Source organism: Aricia agestis, chromosome 2, assembly GCF_905147365.1.
Source record: "Aricia agestis chromosome 2, ilAriAges1.1, whole genome shotgun sequence".
Lineage (NCBI taxonomy): Eukaryota > Metazoa > Arthropoda > Insecta > Lepidoptera > Lycaenidae > Aricia > Aricia agestis.
The window spans coordinates 11,372,686-11,394,586 of NC_056407.1; the positions used below are offsets into that span (position 1 = coordinate 11,372,686).

General features: G+C 35.0%; 1 protein-coding gene across 2 annotated transcripts in view; it reads right to left on the reverse strand.

Moving 5' to 3' along the window:
- Nucleotides 1-21,901, reverse strand: part of LOC121738823 (ATP-binding cassette sub-family G member 1-like) — a 64,630-nt gene that overhangs the window by 23,474 nt on the left and 19,255 nt on the right. Inside the window, exons 1-4 of one of the 2 annotated variants that reach the window (XM_042131079.1) lie at nucleotides 13,326-13,371; nucleotides 6,188-6,305; nucleotides 3,331-3,520; nucleotides 4-149 (exon numbers count right to left, since the gene is read on the reverse strand). In XM_042131079.1, the coding sequence (XP_041987013.1) occupies nucleotides 4-149; nucleotides 3,331-3,520; nucleotides 6,188-6,305; nucleotides 13,326-13,356 (485 nt within the window). In that variant the 5' untranslated portion in view covers nucleotides 13,357-13,371. Of the gene's footprint in view, nucleotides 1-3; nucleotides 150-3,330; nucleotides 3,521-6,187; nucleotides 6,306-13,325; nucleotides 13,372-21,901 lie in introns of those variants that run through there. The other variant, XM_042131075.1, reaches the window with a different exon arrangement.

Consider the following 21,901-nt stretch of genomic DNA (forward strand, 5'->3'; position numbering starts at 1 on the left):
TACGTGGTAGGTTCATCGAGAAAGACTACGGGGGGGTTGTTGACTAGCTCGAGCGCGATGGCCAGCCGCTTCAGCTGCCCCCCCGATAGGCTCTGCGTCATGGTGTCCCGGTGATCATACAGACCCAGCGTCTGGAGGATCTCTTCCACCTGGAATTAAGAGAACAACATAATTTATTTACTTAATTCAGGCATCTTGAGACATATCGTAAATACCTGACAGACTAACATAGATACATTTGTACTATAACTAACACTAAACACGTATTGTCTGCGACGTGGGGCGCGACGTGTTTGGAAGTCGTCCTCGGAACCTCCTGTAGACGACTCAAGTCGGCCAGAACTCTGCCTCCTCGAAGGCTAGCAGATGATGCCTCGGGACTCTCACCACCATAATATTTATATACAGTCTTTTAGCATCATCTTTAAAGAATGTTTTGAGGGTACAGAACAATTTTGCTAGGTTAAGGTGAGACCGCACTAGGCGATACTATCTGCAGTGGAGCGATGCGACATTTTACGTTCCATAGTACTGATACTTCGTGTTGCGTAGCTCCACTACAGCGTAGTGCGACTAAAGCTTGACTCACACGTACCACAAACACACGACACCGTTTTGACAAAATGTGGTCATCTGTAATATAGCACACGCGGTTGGTAACGACTGCAAAATGTGGTAGATGACGTGAATAGTCCTATTCATGTTCAATAAGTTTACGCCCGACCACGTGGTGTGGTTGTGATGTTGATGTGATACGTGTGGAACAGCCTTAGCTTAAAATATTTGGCCGTAACGTGTCGCGTAAATATGTGGAATTACGTTTATCCATGGCAGTGCATTTTTAACCGACTTCCAAAAAACGAGGAGGTTATATATGCGACTGTGGATATATATATATATTTTTAATTTTTTTTTGTATGTTCAACGATTGCTCCGCCGTTTGTGAACCGATTTTCGAAATTTTTGTTTTGTTGTATTAGGTTTCACTTCAATTTGGTCCCATTTTGACAAAAGTGGTGACCTGATGATGGGAACCATGAGTAATCGAGGGTTTTCGAAACTTATATGGAAACATATAGTGATTTTGGTTTTATGAGAAGCATCCTAAGCATATGCTACCAAAACGCAAGATTTCGCAACGAGGTATACTATGGTTCCGAAGATACTAAGAGAACTCCGGATTCCTTATAGATACAAGTTTGGGGGTTTCGGCGCTGTTTACTTAATAAAAAATAAAAAAAGAAACTATCATGTCAGAACTGAAACTGAAATTGGAGGAAGTCTTTGCTGACTTCCTCCCCGTGTTCCATTTAGCGTTAAAAACGATCAAAACGCTTAAATGCCTCTGTAATATTTTGAGCGCTTTGATCGTTTTTAACGCTAAATGGAACGCGGGGCCTATAGAATGTTCAGTTACTAGATTTTTATGTTGTCTCTGATCCGGAAAGATAGACAAAATTTCTTTAATATTAAATTAAGAAATTTAAAAAAAACCCCGCCAAACAACTTTAAAAAGTAATGAAATAATGAAATAATGTTTACTGCCTTTTAGTTCAAATAATTCCTAACTTGTGTAAAGTAATATTTTAGTCCATAATTGTTGTCACGGTGTGTCGGGGGACCGCCAAGTAAACTGCAACCTACAACCGCCAAGTCGCTGATTATCTCGATTCAGTTCGCTGTGAATTGATCCTTAAACTATAATGTTATATGAAATTAAACATTTACATTAGCGGTCCCCCGACACACCTTGATAACAATTATGGACTAAAATATAAATTTACACAAGTTAGGAATTATTTGAACTTAAAGGCAGTAAACATTATTTCATTATTTCATTACTTTTAAAGTTGTTTGGCGGGGGTTTTTTTTAATTTCTTAATTTAATTTTATTTCATACTTTTTAAACTTGTGTTGGTTAAAGTGCAGAATAATTCCTATTGTTACGGTACATGGTATACGGACACGTGGTGCCATCTAGCGACAAACCAGCGAAACTTACCGAGGGAGCACAGGCAACATAAATCCCCTACTCAATACTAGATGGCATGAGGTGCGCAAGTACATACTCGAACTTTCTAGAAAGGTCCAATGTTTGTTTACGTGTTTACCACCATGCAAGTTGAAAACCTCAACCTGCATGGTGGTGAGGGGCCTTGCACGGATTTGCCAACATTATTGCTTGTGTGGTGGTGGTGTTTGCAAGTTCTTGCATGCGAGTGTACGCATAGGCAGTGTGGGAGGAGGGAGGTGCTGTTCGCATGCCTATGCGTACAGCTCGTACGCGTATGTGTACACTCATTTACCTAAAGGTGGAAGTTGTTTTCTATCTTCTAAAAATCTTCTTTTCTATTGCTAAAAATAATAACAAACTAAATTTAAACTATGGATTTCCGCAAAGTAACGCCTGATTCCATTAACTATCCTATTCATTACCAGGTGATGCTGTAGCACCAGGTCAACTTTCCATTATTATGTGTATACGTAATACGCTTATTGTTTATTCACAAATGTCACGAACTAGAATGAAATATAAAACCCATCAAACGACTACAAGTTGCTAACGGCCTTTCATGAACCAGATAACCCTGATTGTCCAGCACTAAGGAGGCTGATGATGATGAATTATAGCTAAGAACACTCTCGATCATGTCAGCTTTCAAACAAAAAAAACTAGATCAAAATCGGTCCACCCGTTTGGATGCTACGAAAGGTTAATCGTACGATCGGTTTTTTACTGCTATTATTATAAACCATTATAAATTATAGCTATCAGTGGAAACACTTAAATTCTATTATTTATTGCTCGTCCTTTAATAATTACTACTTCGTATCGTGTATTTAGTATGTTATTACAAGAATGACATACCGATGATTGTTTACATAAATCAACATGATGATTGATTTATTTATATAGACGACCTCTGTGGCTCAGTTGGTTGTTGGTAGCTCAAGCCGGGGGTCGCGGGTTCGAATCCCGCCGACAGAACAAATAGTTTTCAAAAGTTCCTGGGTTATGGATTTGTATTAAATATATCATATAATAAAAATCTTAAATATATGTATAGTATAAAAGTATTAAATATATTTCCGTTGTCTGGTACCTCATGGCTCATACCTGTAACACAAGTTCTTCAGGTACTTAGCACGGGGCCAGACTGACGTGGTGTGAAGCGTCCATTATAGATATTATTAAATGTCTCCGAGTACGGCTCTATGAGATCACAACTAGCACTCTCTGATCCTCATAAAAAATTAACCTGTCAATGTCACAGAGCGTTTGGCGCGAAATTGCAATGGGTTATAATATAACTCAATTATAATACCTACTATTAATTCCTTCTCGGTACTGCCGAGCTCCTGGCCAAGTTTGAGGTCGGCTGCCACCTTCATAGACTCGCTGACAGTCAGCCACTGCTGCAGCACGTCGTCCTGCTGTATGTAACAGCTTAACTTCTTGAATATCTTCATATTTCGGGCTTGCCCGTTTATTGTGATCTTGCCGCAGATGTTTTGTGTTCTGGAAAACATAATATAATTACCTTTAAGGTGCGCGTCCACCGGATCAGAATCGGAGCGTACGCAGCGGACGGATTTGTTGTATTGTATTGATTTCTATGGTTCTGCGACCTGCGTGCACTACATATCTGCGCCTGACAAATTAGAAATGACGACGCTTCGTCCGCACCGTACGCTCCGATTCCGACCCGGTGGATGCGCAGCTTTAGGTCATTTTTTATTGGAAAGTCGCAGGACGTTACAATGCAGATTAAAATGAGTCATTTTATCAATTTGGAATCTCCCATTATAATTTTTATTATTAATAGAGGTGGACCAATGTGGGACCGATTTTTCTTTTCATTATACCTAATAGTATGGCTTAGGGTCAAAATTTAGGTTATTTTTATGTTTAATTATTATAGATATTCTATGATGTCATATTATATAGAGTATTTCAAATTTCATAAATGATAGAGCGAGACTAAAATAACCTAGTAGCTAAAAAGAGGACGTTTTTCAGCTTAGCAAGCAATAATAATATGATGTATTTATCATGTTACATTTCACTACCATTTTTGTCTAAAAGTTTTTCTACGTGCTTTAATAACACATGTTATTTAACTATAACGAGATTACTAAACAATATTTGTGTAAATGTTTAGTAGACTGTGTAACTGTTGTGCTTAAATATTCAACGACTTCAATTATCTTGAAATGAAAACAAAACTTAGCTGTGTACTGCGTAGGCCTACCTACAAATTAATACGAACTGGTTTTTGTTTATAATTAAGCAGGTTTTATACTTTGATCACTGTTATTGTTGTAGCTTTAAGTGTTCTCATCATTAATAGACATCATCTCATGATCATTATAAAACTAATTTAGAACCTTGTAATTATACGTAGATGCTTTATGTATAGGTGCTTACCTAAAAGTGTGAAAACTAATTAAAGTAATAAAAATATTGACAATATGTTCAATTTTTTGTATTAATCGATTTAAATTGTTTGTAAACCATTTTATTATTAAGTTTAAAAATTGGAATGGGCTTAAGTCATAACATAATGATGGATGCAAGAACATCTTGGATGCACTTCGTAGCGAATGCTACGAAGTGCTACGGGTTAAAGTCGCAGGTACAATCTATGCGTGACATCGACTTGATCTATTCAATATCTTTTTAGGGTTCCGTACCTAAAGGGTAAAAACGGGACCCTATTACTAAGACTTCGACGTCTATCCGTCTGTCCGTCTGTATGTCATCAGGCTGAATCTCAAGAACCGCTATAGCTAGACTTCTGAAAATTTCACAGATTGTGTATGTCTGTTGCCGCTATAACAACAAATACTATTATTACTTCAAAGTAATGAAGACATGTATGTACAGAAATAGTTGAGATTTAGACGAATTCTGAAAAAGGCACTATTATAGAGTAAGAGTTATATAATACTTTTTAGTTCATATTATTATTGTTTTTACCTTGGAAGTCGGTTTTCATTTTTTGTTAAAATGATAATAATTTCACTCTTTTTAGTTATCTACAAGATAAGGCTTTATGCGTACGAATGTTAACTATTCACATTATGTTACTGTACGCGAAATTGTGGTAAATGCTTGCAGTTATCTAAGCGATGCTGCAATTTAAAAACGTTTATCTTTAAAGGTTCAGGAGTTCGGTTCAGTGCCTTTAGACCAAGTGACACCTTCGTATGAACTTTCTCTGATTCGTAACATATGTTTAAGTTACTAGAAACAAGATTTTAACCACTATGTGTCTTTTGATAAATTTCAAGGATTTCCCTCGATTGCTCATAGATCCCATCATCAGCTCACCACTTTCGTAATTATTATACAAAATCAAGATTATATCCTATACAACAACACAAGTATTTTGAAAATCGGTCTACAAACAGCGAAATAATCATCAAAAACATCTGCTTCGATGCAAAATATCACGAAAAGCATCAATAATTGGGTCATAATGTGATGACCCATGTCATAATTATGATTTTGATGATGATGATCAAATAAATTTATGTGTAGGCTTATGTTTCCAGTTGTTTAAACAACGCCGAAATCCCCGAACCTGTATCTATAAGGATTCAAAAGTTCTGTTGGGTACCTTCGGATCCAGGGTATAACCTGGTGCGAAATCTTACTTTTTGGTAGCATTTACCTCGAGTGCTTCAGAAAAAATTGAAATCACTATATGTTTCCATACAAATTTCAAGGAGTCCCCTCGATTCCTCCAGGATCCCATCATCAGATCACCACTTTTGTGAACATGGTACCAAATTTGAGTTAAACCCTATACAACACAAAAAGAATTTTGAAAATCAGATCACAAATGGCTGAGTTATCGTTGAACATACAAAAAAAAAATACATACAGCCGAACGTATAACCTCCTCCTTTTTGGAAGTCGGTAAAAAGTAAAATAAAGTTAATATCTAAGGGGGGCTCCCATACAAGAAAAGTGATTTTTTTGGCCTTTTTTGCTCGTAATTTCAATTCCTTTTGATCTAAATGTAAGAAAAACATTAACTCGACTAAATTAAAGTGTCTATATTATTTTTTTAGTTTTGTGCTTATAATCATAGCTGGGCTAGCTTTCTTTGCATTTAGATAAAAAAATATAATATAGAACCTCCACCTTTTTGGAAGTTAATGAATCAAAGAAACCTACATGTAGCCGCTTAATATGTTGAGCAGGGTGGACTTGCCGGCGCCGGACGGGCCGATGATGCAGGCCAGCTCGCCAGACCGGAACTCCCCCGACACCTTGTGCAGGATCTCACGCTCATCTGTAATGAAAAATGTAATATTTAATAATTTATTATATCCCGTATCAGATTCAGTGACGGTGGCCGGTTTCATTGAACCAGCAGAAGCGATTCTATTGTGCCCGAGTGTGCACCCAAGTAGTATACACACTAGAGTTATTAGTACTCTAGTGTGTATAGCTATACTGTACACTCGGACAGAAGAATTTATATTAGTTACTAGCTGTTGCCCGCGACTTCGTCCGCGTCAGTAAAATGTGATAGCAAAGATATTAATAAAAAAGATAAAAAAAACCCTTTTTAAGGTTCATTTATAAAAAAAGTGAAATAATATATTCTCCTCCTTTTGGGAAGTCGGTTAAAAAGTAGCCTAAGTTATTCCTTACTACATCAGCTATGTGCCTAAAAAAGTCCCGTCAAAATCGCTCCGGCCATTTCAGAGATTAGTCGGAACAAACAGACAGACAGACAGACATAGAGACATAAATTGTAAAAAATGTTGTTTTGGTGTCTGTACCCTATATACATTCATAATATGCATTTAGTAAAAAACGGTTCTTTCAATATTACAAACAGACACTCCAATTTTATATTTATAATATAATATATGTAAGATGTATAAGATGTATAGATTACTCTAGTGTGTATAAAATTTTTCGATTTCTGTATACTACATAGTCGTTAGCCGTATTCTTCCTTTTACTTTAGTTCAGTGGAAAGGATGATCAAAACGACTGGCAAGACCAGGTGCAGGATAAATTTACACATGACCATCCGTGATCCGACGTACATGGATCATTTTGTCAGACAATCATCCTGAATTGCAAGCTTGGAAACTATATTCTTCATCGTGAGGCTCAAATGTGTATTTGAATTCAATTCTAGAAGCACCCAAGGAAAACACATGTACGTTTTCGTACAATTCATGTACAACAAAATAGTTTTTATTCTCATAGCAAAGTGCTCTCAAACGACCTTCTTCATAGAGCCGAGAGTCTCATTGTTTCCACCAATGCCAACCGTAATTAATTGTTGATGATGGCGAGGTTTTTTTGTTAATTACTATGATATTATATTATTTAGCAAAGCTATCCCCAACCTGCGGCCCGCCGGGACTTTATTTGAGGCCCTTGTGATGTCAAACGATTTTGAAATTCACGCCCACCGGCTAAATAGTGTAAAGTCATTAATTTTGAAGAAACGTAATTTTTGAAACCTAAAAATTTTTGTTGCGGCTCGAGACACCAAGAACAAAACATGTTTGTGGCCTGCACGAAAAATTGGTTGGGTACCACTGATTTAGCAATTAAATAACTAATAACAAGTTAATTGTTATCGTTTGTAATATGATAGTACCTTTGTAGAGACTAGAGGTAATGACAGAAATACAAAACAAATTTGCATATACAAACGTTTTTAGGAGCTCCGTGGTATTCAAAATGCAATTATTAAGATATTATGTTTGCTGTACTACATATTAAACGATGGAGAATATTATATTATGCTCATATATTATTTTGCTATTTTCGTATCCATACAATACACGCTATCGACAAAAGACAGGCTATGGTGAGTCTCGCATGAAGGGTTCCGCACAAAACGGCCTAAATAACTTTTGATGTAAATTAGAGAAACTTATATTATTTTGTTTCCCCCTACTTATTTTATAAAAGATGTCTGTAAAAATTTTCGTTTCTGGCTATTATGATACAGTTTGTTGACAGACGTTCCATTTACATCCAAACTGTAGTTTTTAAGATTAGCACCTTCTAGCAACTATAGATTTGGCACCACAGTACCACTGCACTGTACCGCTGTGCTGTCCACAGTACCACTGCACTGTACCGCTGTACTGTTGATATTGATAGCTCATTTACACTCTTATACTCTGTGGACATTACTAATGTTCAAATGTCTTGTAAATACTAAATAATATAAATAATGTACATTATTCGAGGAATTTCACAACGTTTTTATTCAAAAGTTATCAGAAGATCGTAATTATTTCGATTTGAAGACAACGAAGTTTCGATTGCTTTAGTATGGTAGATATATGTATTAATATACTTGAATTAGACCACGGAGGCGTTAATATAATTAACGCCTCCGTGGTCTAGTGGTATAGAGCGCGGCTCTTGACTCGGAGGTCGTGGGTTCGATTCCCGCGTTGGAAACATGTTATTTCCAAGTTTGGTTAGGACAATGCAGGCTGATCACCTGATTGTCTGACAAGTAAGATGATCCATGCGTCGGATGGGCATGTAAAAAGTCGGTCCTGCGCCTGATCTCTCGCCAGTCGTGTCGGTCGTCCGTCCCACTGGATTATCAGAGTAAAGGAATAGAGAGTGCTCTTGTGTACTGCGCACACACTTGGTCACTATAAAAATTACTCCTGCGTAGCTGGCCTGGTTTCAATGAAACCGGCCACCGTCACCGAAACCGGTGTGGGAGCTATTATTAATATACTTGAACTTAACTTGAGACGCTACCGCGTTTTTAGATCCATAAACGAATCATTTGCTTGCAACTTATTAAAAAAAGACGTAGAGACAGTGAACTTATGCCGTTCTTATCAGCGACGGAACTCTGAAAATTAGAGAAAAATCCTAAGCGTTTCTTAAACCTGATATTTACACGTGCTTATATGTAAAGGAAATAATATTTACATTAATATTATTATACAAATGTAAATTCGTCCATTGAATATTAATTAGTTTACTCAACCTACACACTCTACACAATACACATACCATTACATTCCGTTTTAATACGTTTAGATCTCAATAAAAAGAAAACTTTGCATGGAGGGCTCTATTACCCTTCTAATTATGTTATATACCTAATATCTGGGGGCACGGTCGTGTCCTCGCCAAGACGGGCCAAGCGAAGCGCAAGCGAAGGGTACTACCTACCTTTCCTCGAAGTGTTTCGTCGTTTTTTTTGAACCCTCATAGAGTTGATTTTCGATATGCCAGATATTTCATATTCTCAGGATATGATGTCTTATTAAACGTACAAAGTCTCAATCGAATAGCTCTAATAAATACATTCGATTTTATTGATATCTAAAATACACCGATATCTGACACACTGATGACCATCAAAATGTTTGGCTACTTCCTGAAGTGCTAGAAAGCTGAAATTTCGTAATTAATCTAAGTTTAGTATATACAACCAACAAAAAAAAAAATCATAAACTTATAACTTTCGCCCCCCATCCCCTAAAAAAGGTGGAAGTTTATATGAGACTTTCACCAATTTTGTGAATAATCATAAAATAATAAAAGTTTACACGAGACTGTAGACATTAACTAAAAAACCTAAATTGATAAGTACTTACAAGAACCAACTTACAAAAATAACTTTTAAATCCCACCAAAAACATTTCATGTAAAATGTTGCCAAGACGACCACATAAGGTTTGCTCTAAGAAAAAGATCAGATTTCATGTAGAGCCAAGTTTCTGAATCTACACGGCCTAACTCTACCGACCCTAACTTCAACAAATATTCTACATATCAGTAAAATAAGTATGGCTTGACTGTTTCGTTACTTATTTTAGACCAGAAACTAAATATTCAAATCACCTCCACGACAGTAGCGAAACGGCGAAGCCATACATATTATTAACTGATATGTTGTGAAATTTGTTAAAGTTAGGGTCAGTAGAGTTAGACCGTGTAGAATGTTGATTCAGATGTTTGGCTCTACATAAGATGATATTTTATTCACAGGGCAACCCTTATGTGGTCGTCTTGGCAACATTTTACATGAAGTGTTTGTAGAATCATACTTAATTACTAATAATAATTGTAAAAGTAAGTCTCTCTCTGTTCGTCTGTTACCTCTTCACGCTTAAACCGCTGATCCGATTTTGATTAAATTTGGTATGCAGATACTTTGAGTCCCAGGAAAGGTCAAAGGATAGTAAGTTTTTGCGGAAAAAATACGATTATGGTGTGATAGCACAATATTGGAAGAGATTCAGGGGCTGTTTCACCACTTTCTGATGAGTGCCGGATAGGTTATTCACCACTTAAATTAACGGATAGAGTATGGGAAATCTGACAAAAAAGTTGTGGAAGTTGTGGATAGCCTATCCGGCACTTTATCAGGAAGTGGTAAAAAGGGCTCTCAATGTTTAATCCAATGTCTTTATGAATGGATCCGGAGTTTACCAAAAATGTATTTTAATTTTTTATTTGTTTTTTTTTTACTATCAGATTTTTTATAATATTTTAAATAAGATGAAGTACCTACTTAATACCCCGTTTATTTAACAATTAGTGCTTAGAATTCATGGAATACCGTCATTAAAAATCTTTTTAATTACGAGTAGTTACTTAATTATTTTTACTACTGACAGAACTTTATGATCCATCTTTTAATTATAAATTATGTCTTACATACTAAAAAACTTTGTTTTCAAATCAGCAACTTCAATAGTTTTATTTCAAAAATAATAATGTTTTATTAATTGATTTACGAGAGCTATTAAAACGGATAATACATTTGCTTATATCATCAAACTAATAAATTTTTTGCAGAATAATCATTTTAAGATTGCAAAATCAAAGCCGAAAAACTAAGATTTCAAATGTTTGCTCATTAATATTTTACCACATTAGAACATTAAGAAGTACTTACGAATCACAAGTTTTAACAAGGAAGCTATAATTAATAATGTTGATATCATGAGAAACTACAAATAAAATCTATGGGTCACGCGAAACTTGCTTTATTGATATAATTATCGTTTATATTATGCAAAGATCAGGTTACAAATTCAATTTAATTATATATATTAAAACGCGAGAGAAAAACTTTGTAACCCGTTTTACGAAAAACAGTTATAGTTTATGTGGAGAAGGAGTGCATCGAGCCAATATTATTTTAAAATTATGCTTTTATCATAACTAGAGATCGCCCAATGGTCGAAATTCGACCTTACTTGCAACGACAGATTTTTGACGTGGGAGAGCCATGCTTCGGCACGAATGGGCCGGCTCGACCGGAGAAATACCACGTCCTCACAGAAAACCGGCGTGAAACAGCGCTTGCGCTGTGTTTCGCCGAGTGAGTGAGTTTACCGGAGGCCCAATCCCCTACCCTATTCCCTTCCCTACCCTCCCCTATTCCCTTCCCTTCCCATCCCTACTCTCCCCTTACCTATTAACCTATTCCCACTTAAAAGGCCGGCAACGCACCTGCAGCTCTTCTGATGCTGCGAGTGTCCATGGGCGACGGAAGTTGCTTTCCATCAGGTGACCCGTTTGCTCGTTTGCCCCCTTATTTTATAAAAAAAAAAAAAAAAAAAACGACATTAGGACTACTACCTATATTTTGTAAAAAATATTGACTTCATCATAGTTTTTTCAATTCTTGTCTCTGGGACTAAGCTGATCTTAGACTGGCCGTTTAAGCATTGTCCAATAGTATCTAAAATTAAATAAAAAAAACAATAACCCATTTTCAATTTGTCAACTTGTTGTCAACAGACTTCAACCATAAATTAAAAAGTATAATTCGTATGCATAAACCTTATATATTATGTCTATGTTCGTATGTATAGGCTTGTCACTCAAAAATCTGTCATTTTTCCTAGTAGTAGTGTCGTAGTGTGTGTAACGTTTATTTGTTAAAAATATATATGCTAAAAGCATAATTTTAAAATAATATTAGCTCGATGCACTCCTTCACCATATAAACTATAACCATAAACTTATCCGATTCGCACAGTTATATACTGTCGTATATAACTGTGCGAAACTTCATGGACCAACGCTTCCCAATTTTTCGTAAAAAGGGTTACAAAGTTTTTCTCTCACGTATTAATATATAGATATATATTTTTAACAAATAAAACGTTACACACACTATGACACTACTACTAAAAAAGATTACAGATTTTTGAGTCACAAGCCTATACATTACGAATTACACTCTTTTATTTATGGTTGAAGTCTGATGACAACAAGTTGTCAAATTGAAAATGGATTATTGTTTTTTTATTTAATTTTAAATACTATAAGACAATGCTTAAACGGCCAGTCTGAGATCAGCTGGGTCCCAGAGACAAGAATTGAAAAAATTATGATGAAGTCAATATTTTTTTTACAAATAGGTACTTAGTAGTCCTAATGTCGTTGCAAGTAAACTCGAATTTCGACCATTGAGCGATCTCTAGTGTACCTAATTTGATCACAATTTTGGCTCGCGAGAGATTGGTTTAGGCCCAATTTCACCAATGTCTGTTAGTGTTAACAGCTTGTTAAAACATCATGTCTTCTCTTTCATTCATATGAAAAGCGAAAGAGGTAACGTGATACTAATTCGAGCATTAACTTTAACAGTCGTTGGTGAAATTGGGTCTTAGCTACTTAAACATTGCTATCAATAGTGTAATGAAAATGGCTTCAGTGCAGAAATGGAAAGTCAAGATCACTTAATAATATGTAACATTGCATAGTAATCCATACTTATATAATAATAAAATTATTTTAAATGCGAAAGCGTGTCTGTCTGTCTGTCTGTTAACTCTTACGTCTTAACGCTCAAACTGCTAATTGATTTTGCTGAAATTTGTTAAGTCTCGGGAAATGACATAGGATACTTTTTATCCCGGATAAATGTACGGTTCCCGCGTGATAGACGAATTTTGGGGCAACGGAGTTGCAGGCGTCAACTAGTTTTACACAAAGTCCTTACGACGTATTAATTAAAAGCAAGTAAGTCCTTCGCAAGTTAGAGTTTGAAGACACCCATTTAAAATAACAATTTGTTACAACTGTGCTCGGAGCAGTAAATACGAAGGGCTGCTACTGTAAATTACTAGATACTGAAAATTGTAATCTAGAGACAGATAAATTGTACTCTCTTATAATTATGTTTGTACTATTTCATTGTGAATGGCCCACTTCGGTAATCTCTTTTTAATGACGTCTGAAAAGTGTTATTTAGTGTACCATAAATTATCACGTTCATTCCACAGATTTAAATCCAGGAGGTGTTTATGGATATTTTTGCTCATAAAAATAGTACCTGTTGTGTTTTCTTTGTTATTTTTCAGCATTGCAGTTAAATTAAGCTTTGACTTTTAACTTAGCTTTTAACCAACATGCTTCTGTAAACTGTAAGTGGTTTCAACGACCACATGATTAACAAGGATAATTACTTAAGCAAACGACATTCTTGTACATAATTTTTATTAATTAGTATTACAAAAACAAATACTCCCATATTAATTTGCGGGTAGTTTTTGTTAATAGGTCAGGTAGGCAGAATAATTTCTTGTTATGGACCCGCATACGTTAGGGCGGAAGGGATTGGGCGGGCGGCTGCGACTGACAGCGACGAATTTGTCAGCCAACGGCATTCGATTCACGAAGCCACCACTTTGTTTATGTCGGCGAGACGGAGGATTTATTTAAGAATTGGTCTATGTATATTGTATACGGAATGTGGATTTTTAGACTATATACAATGTGCAACATAAATGTATACTTCTGTGTATTTAATATCTATTAGCTGATATAGTGTTAACTATGAAAGTAGATGGTAGTTACGACAAAGTTACTTCTTACTTCTAATTAGACATATTATGTACTAGCTGTTGCCCGCGACCTCGTCCGCGTGGACTTCAGTTTATAGCGCGCGATGTCAACAAAATTGGTGTCAAAAGCTTTTATAAAAAAAACCCTGGTACCCCTTAAATCAAAACAGCTGTGCAGTGTGCACATAATATTTATTTTTTAAAAATTAAACTTATATTTTATGCCAAATATTAAAGCTTATTTAGCCCCCCAATTACACAACCTTGCCCATAAACTATTTATCATTGATAGGTTTAAGGTTACGTCACTGTATATACTTAATATAAAGTAAAAGTATTGACTTATTAAATAACGTAAAAAAGAAATAACAATCGAAAAAATCGGAACTCAAATGTGTGATGATACCACCTCTTATAGAAAGATGTTGGGCAAGCGTTAGCGCGATGTAAGAGACGCACGGCGCCATCTAGTATGATTTTTTGGAACTAACTTAATTTGAACAAATTTTCGTATTTTCACCCCCTTACAACCCTTTTTCCCAGTAAAAAAGTAGCCTATGTCCTTTCTCAGGCTTTAGACTATCTGTATACAAAATTTAATTACAATCGGTTCGGTAGTTTTGGCGTGAAAGCGAGACAGACAGACAGACAGAGATACTTTCGCATTTATAATATTAGTATAGATTTTGATGTCAGAGCATTTCTCGTATAAACATTGAAGTCGAAAGTCCCCACATACGAACAGGCTAACTTTCCGGCCAGAATCGCATGCCAACCGGAGGTGCCGAACTCGTGCATTACAATAAACTTCTTTTCCTTCTGAAAATAAAAAGAATATAAACCTGCTGCACTAGCTAAACGAGCCCAATTCTCTATGAATGAAATCGAAATTTAGTTTATTATCATTTGTATCAATATTTAAAAAATCACATATTCACGTGTGCTCCCGGACAAATATTGTTTCAATTGTTTCAATGAAAATAGCCGATAAAATAAATTCATATTTTATTCATAGCGTGCCTTTATTGAAACAAAACTCATCGTTTTTTAAATTCAGCACATTCGGTTAAAGCTTGGTTAACTCAATAGCCGGTTTCTTTATTGAATACGAAAATAATTTATTTTATTTTTAATAATAAACATTAAAACTATATTTTACCTGTAATATACGGTAAGTACGGTACGGTATGATAAATACAGGTATTCATGAGAAATGTATGACTTCTACTCAACATGGTCAAACCTATAAAAAAAAAATTGAAGTAAGTGCGGCCAAACGTGTAATGAGGGGTTTACAGGACAACTAGATCCTTAAGTAAAATAATATTTTTTCACGTAGATCACTAAATAAATTCGCGCAGATTAGCGGTAAAATTTACCTATTTTATACCTACGTAGAATAATAAAGTGCCTACTTAACCTTTTAATGGTGCCTTCTATATATCGAATGAATTATGGGACAGTCTACCAGTATAAAGATCGATATCATAGGCAACAATGAAGATTTACAATAGTAGGATGCTGGTATGATAAATGATTAATTAATTATTATTTCTTTGGAAGCAATAAACCGATTTTATTATACCTATGTGTTTCTGCAAAGTTATGTTTAAATTTAAAATTCGTTGGAATTAATTCGTTATATTCTATACAGGGTCACAGAATATATAGTTGACAGGGTATAACAAAACTATTAAGGGATACCTTAGGGTGTGTACGTGTTCCTTGCAGAGTGCCCACTGTGAAAGTAGCAGCGCTGAAAGACCATTTTTTTTTCACTCTTGTATGGAGAAAGTTGTAACGCTCGGGCCCTTGCTCATACAAAAGTGAAAAAAAAAATGTCTTTCAACACAGCTATTTTCACAATGCACTCTCTACCTCTCTACAAGAAACAGGTACACACCTCAAAGTATTATTACTTACTTTTGTTACATCCTGTATAAGTTAGATGAACTTGAAATTTTTCGGTATCCGGAATGCCTAAGCATGCCAAGCTCTCGTTTTATGTTCGCGGGTCTAATCGAGTATAATTGCAAATAACCGCAATATCCATAAAACCATTGTTAATTATAACCCGTTGCTTTGAGGATAGCGTTGTCGTAAATTCGTAATAAATATTTGAAGACATGAGTGATAGAGAAGAAGTGGGTAACTAACGTTTTACAACATAAGAGCAATTGCTTATTTTTCCTTTCTAATTTGAGCACACCTTGTAACTTACCCACTAGATCATCTGGCTAATCTACATAGAAATAAAAATCTACATTTTTTTGTTTAAAATTATTTTCCCGGTCCAAAAGCCTCCATTTAAGCAAAAAAAAAAAACCCGCCAAGTGCTTATCGGGGGCCATGGTTCCGTAGTTGCCCATAATAATATGCACACTAACACACACTAAATCGGAAAATGATCTGTGAATACTCGTAATATTAAAAAAATAAATCCAGCGACACACCACACGGTGGGGTGGACGTGAAAAAAAATCATCCCCGCTTGATGTGTAGAGGCAGTACCATAATTTTTTTTAAGATTTTATACGTCGTCTTATACCATTTTGTCAGTATAATTAATATTATGTGCATTGTTGTCGAATTACGGCTTTGTAGACCCTATAGTCTCTAAGTAAAACCGCAGACAGACAGACGGACGGACCTAGACCGAAACTATAAGGGTTCCTTGTTGACTACAGAACCCTAAAAACGACAGTTTTGAAATATATTATATATCCACTTCATTCACTCATTTCTATATTTGTATAGGAAATTTTAGTTTCGGAATAAACTTTGTTCTAGGTCGTTGGAGTGCGAAGTTAACATTTTAGGTGTAATTTTCATAAATTCTAGTGATACTCATAAGTTTAGCAACAATGTGTTTATTTTTAAAATTATGATAAGCAACGCCTTGCTAATAAATGCTATGCTATGTATTTCAAAGTTTATCAGCTTATTGCGAGCGGCTCTGTCAGCGCAGAAGTTGCATAGAAACATAATTATTTCTTGCAGTATAGTAATCATAATATATTTTTTGCGATTATAATTTTATTTTGTAGCGTACTGGATTCCTCCATACCTACTAATATAAATGTGAAAGTGTGTCTGTCTGCCTGTATGTTACCTCTTCACGCTACCTAAACCGCTAAACCGATTTTGCTGGGTATGGAGATTCTTTCGAGTCCACGGTAATGACATAAGATTGTTCTTATCTCGGAAAAATGTACTGTTTCGACGGAGTTGCGGGCATCAATTAGTGGTAAATAACTTAATACATATTTCCTGCGTTCCATTTGATGTTAAAAACGATCTTTTGATCGTTTTTAACATCAAATGGAACGCTCAAAATGCCTCCTATTTTGAGCGTTTTGATCGTTTTTAACATCAAATGGAATGCGGCGTGTGTCGTGTACTCCCATTGAGGTACTATAGACTGGAGAGAGCCTTATATCGGTGTATAAGCGACAAAAGCGTGAAATGTTATGTCCTACTTACTAGGACATAACAAAGGAGTCGGTCTGCAGATTTCATGTAATAAAAGTGTTAATAAAGGTTTTTAGTGAACATTTAATGCTAGATATTGTTGAGTTTTGTGGTTCCGCTAAATAATAAACCATAAGAATTGTCAAAGAATGCCTCAAACACGTGGATTTAACATTAAATACGTAAGTTTTGAACAACGTTTTTTGGGCTTTTGAATCGGTATTTTTGTAAGCTAAAAAGATAATTTATAAGATTATTAATCCCTTATTCGTGCCATGTAAGGCCATAGTGCTAAAAATGTCACATCAATTAATAATTTGGCTATAAAAATTGCATAGATTTTTACGTGTGTTTATGGATTTTCATCACTTGAACTATAGTTAATCGATATCATGAACTAATTGACTTTCTTTCCTGTATCATAATGTGCTTCGAAATAATCGACAAATAGAAATATTCAAGAAAATAAACGCACACTACTTGTAGGAAAATAAGCACAAAATGGCCACGCGATGACGGGCTAAGACTACATCTATACTAAAATACTTTATCTATGTGTACTCCAGTCATAGATGACAGTGACGTTGACAGACGTCAATACTAAGGGACTAGTCATGATGGTCCAGTAATTTGCAGCCTATACAATGCAAACACACTTTTTCTCTTTATTAGATAGTAAAGGGTAGATTATAATTTTTTTCAGAGGCGCCCGGCTCCCTGAGAAGGATTTTTTTTCTCCAGCCCTAGACTCTCCTCTGGGGCTGGAGCACCCATCAAAATAATATGAACATATTATGCACCTCATGAAATCCTCTAAAAGCCGGCACTCTTGATATATTACGGAATAATTATCACGAAAAATACCGAAACGTAAACGAAAACCATTTACAATGATATTTATAACTTTGTTTCTCGTAACAAATTGTATTACGCCCACACAAATGTGTTGTGAAGAATGTAATTCAACAAGATACAGTCACATACAAGTCATACGAGAAAATTGCCGCAGATAGTCAATATCACAAATAGGCCCGCCGGAAATTGGGGACCCGCGGATCGGTGAAACGAATAACATCCATTTTTTTTCTATTTCCCCCTTGGTTTGATTTTTGACGTTTCTATATTATATATTATATATTTGGTCGCGTCATAATAGACATAAAGACCAGTAGTTCGACTACAAAGAGACGGACAGGTTTCAATATCTGTCAAATTCGTCGGGTTTCACTAGGATTATGAACGGAATGTGCCTCGCGCTGGCTGAATATAATATAATTTATTTTTAAATATTTAAAATAAAGTTTTCAAAATTGGATTCTGACAATTTTAATCGCATGTGCCAAAAGTCAAAACACAAACATGAAACAACAATACGACCAAAGAGGAACACGTCCATCGAATATGTCATAGTTTTACTATGACATATTCGATAGACGTCGCTAGGGTTGTTAACTTGTTACCTACGAATTGTAGGTAACAAGTTAACAACCCTAGCGACGATTTTCGTCATAATACGTCAAATTTAAAAATTTCAACATCAGTTCTAAGTCGGCATACTCTATAATTCTGTCTACTCTGGTCGCGTTGAGTCAAACTCATCCAACCATAGATTAAGGATATAGGTAGATAGATTCTTAGCTCGCCAGCGCGTGGTTATTTTATGCCTGTGTGCAATTGCCATAGTGTGCGTGTAGGGATGGGCGTAATCGATAAAAATATAAAATTAGCCTACAGCTATCGACCAATAGTCGACCATAATTTTATTTTATAGATTATTATCACGTTTTAGTTTTTTAGGACATCAAAAAAAGGAGGTTATCAATTCGACCCGCATGTTCAAAAGTATATGAAAAATAAAAATACTTTTATATAAATAAAATATTTAAGTATATAATTACACAAATTGTTTAAAATATACATAATATGTATACTCCATAAGCCACGAAGGCTTGTCCGGAGAGTAATATCAATAAAATCAACAGTTTTTATAAGAAAACAACAGAAGAACAAAAATACTATATTATACTTAATTACTATTAAACAACAATTTTGTAAAATAACAAATATTATGTATTATCGAAGAAATAACGACGTTAAAGCATTGGATACTCGTGACGGGACACATAATAATATAATGTGTCCACTGTCCCAATACCAGTGTCCGATCTTTCAGTCAATAAAATATGCCATACATCATAACATGTAAGGATCGGACACCGGTGTTAGGACACATTGTATAATATTACACAGTACACAGATATTAAAAATTAGAAATTAAATGAAAATAAAAAATATTAAAACATAAGGTTTTATTGAATATGTTCTTAGTCGCAGCTTTTGAAGTAAATATAATATTAACTTCCATATAGGTTCCCAATTGTCATCATCATCACATTGACCTCTTCTCTAGGAGCATTTCTTAAAACTAAAAATAATTTGTTTATTAGTATCAATATTCAAAAAGTATTTATTCCATTTTTTGCACATTACAAAATTTGGACATGTCAAAATTGAAATGAAAAAATATGAAATTTTTAGCAATTTTTAACCGACTTCCAAAAAACGAGGAGGTTATATATTCGGCTGTGGATATATTTTTTTTTTAATATGGATTACGGGGAAGGTTGTCTGCTTTATAATTATTGGACTCTGTTTAATGACTGCATTTGTGTATCATGCTACAAAAAATTACGTATTGCGATATGAATGCAGTCATGTTCTTTAGATCATTTAAAATTGCATCCATAACTTAAAAAATGCGGGTTGATCCACAATTAATGACTGCGAGTACATACGAGTATTGAATACTTAAATCCATATTATAAAAATATAAACTTTAGCTAACCTTAGTATGCCTCGAGAATTATACTGAAAACAGTTGACAACAGGGGGGGTATCCTGAGGGTGGTAGTGATAAGGGGGATTTTCCTCACTTAAACCATCCCTCCTCACTCCATCTCACCATCAGATTACTCGGTTATAATCTAAATTTAAAAATAATAATATCTTCATTTTAGGTCTCTTCGTCATTCATCACCATCATATTGAACTTTTCTTTAGAAGTATTCCAAAAACCTAAAAAAATAGTTGGTTTAGTGACATTAAATGTACTTAATACTATAAAATATATACATATTATAATATTGTATACGGGGCAATATGCTTTATGTAAGGTTTCCATACTTAACCCATCAAACCCCAAGCGGAACCCAGGTGCCGCATAACAACTGAATATCTATTGTGTCTGGTATTTATTTAAAAAAAAAAATCAAAAAGTAAATCCAAGTAACGATTTGACTACTTACAGGGGGGAGGTGTAAGAGCTGTTGATCATTTTACTCTCCGTTAGAACTTTTTTATTTCAATAAAATCATTGTTTCATACTTACGTTTGAAATGATAATCCCAATATTGTGATGCCTTCTTAAGGGATTAAAAACTTGCATGAAACTTGCGTCTAAATATTTCTGTTCGTCGTCTATTTTGAAGCATTTTCAAATCCTGAAAAAAAAAAACATTTACTCCATGACAATATTTTTATCGATATAAATTTATACTTCAACCAAGGTGCATCCCTAAAGGACACGTAAAAATCTATGCTATATTTGTAGCCAAATTATTACTTGACGTGACATTTTTATCACTAATGGCATAAACAGCATGATTAAGCGATTATTAAACTTATACATTTTCTTTTTAACTTACAAAAAATACCGATTGATAAGCCCAAAAAACGTTGTTGAAAACTTACGTATGTTATGTTAAATCCACGTGTTTGAGGCATTCCTTGGCCGTTTTTATGGTTTAATATTTAGCGGAACCACAAAACCCAATAAGATATTGCATTTAACGTTCACTAAGCACTTTTATTAGCACTTTTAAAACATGAAATATGCAGACCGATTCCTTTGTTATGTTCTACTGGGTCGGACATAACATTACAGGCTTCAATGAGTTTCTAAAATACTTAGTAACATAGAATATCATTGACAGGCTTTTGACGTTTACACACCGATATGAGCTTCCTCTTTCACTTAACTTACAGCATCGTTAGTAAGAAAGAGTAACATTATCAACTGCCAAAATATATGGCTCCCTCCAATAGCCTTACCTTACCTTCCTTACCTTATACCTTCATGCATCCAACCGATCACAGCTGACATTGAATTGACATATTAAGCCGACCAAACGACATAGATCTGTGATCTGTCAACTGCCTGGGAATTAATTTCCTTGATGGTATCTAGTTAGCAATTATAGGTCTACCAGGACCTGATAGCCAATTTGGATGGCGGATTTTCAAAAAATACCCTTGATCATTGGATATTTTTTTTTATTAGCATGTTTCACACACAGAATTAGCCGCTATAAGGAAAACAAATGATCAAAAATCAAAATGTTTTATTCCAATTACCACGATATTGCTAGATTCAAGTTCTTTTATTACTTTTTGCCATCAGATCCTGGTAGACCTATAGTAACAAAGATATCATGTTTAAAAGTATCGTTATAATATCTTGTACTTATTATTAGTTATGTGTGGTGCCTTAAGTCTGCAAGCAAGAGTGGACCCTAAGATATTTAAAATAACAGGA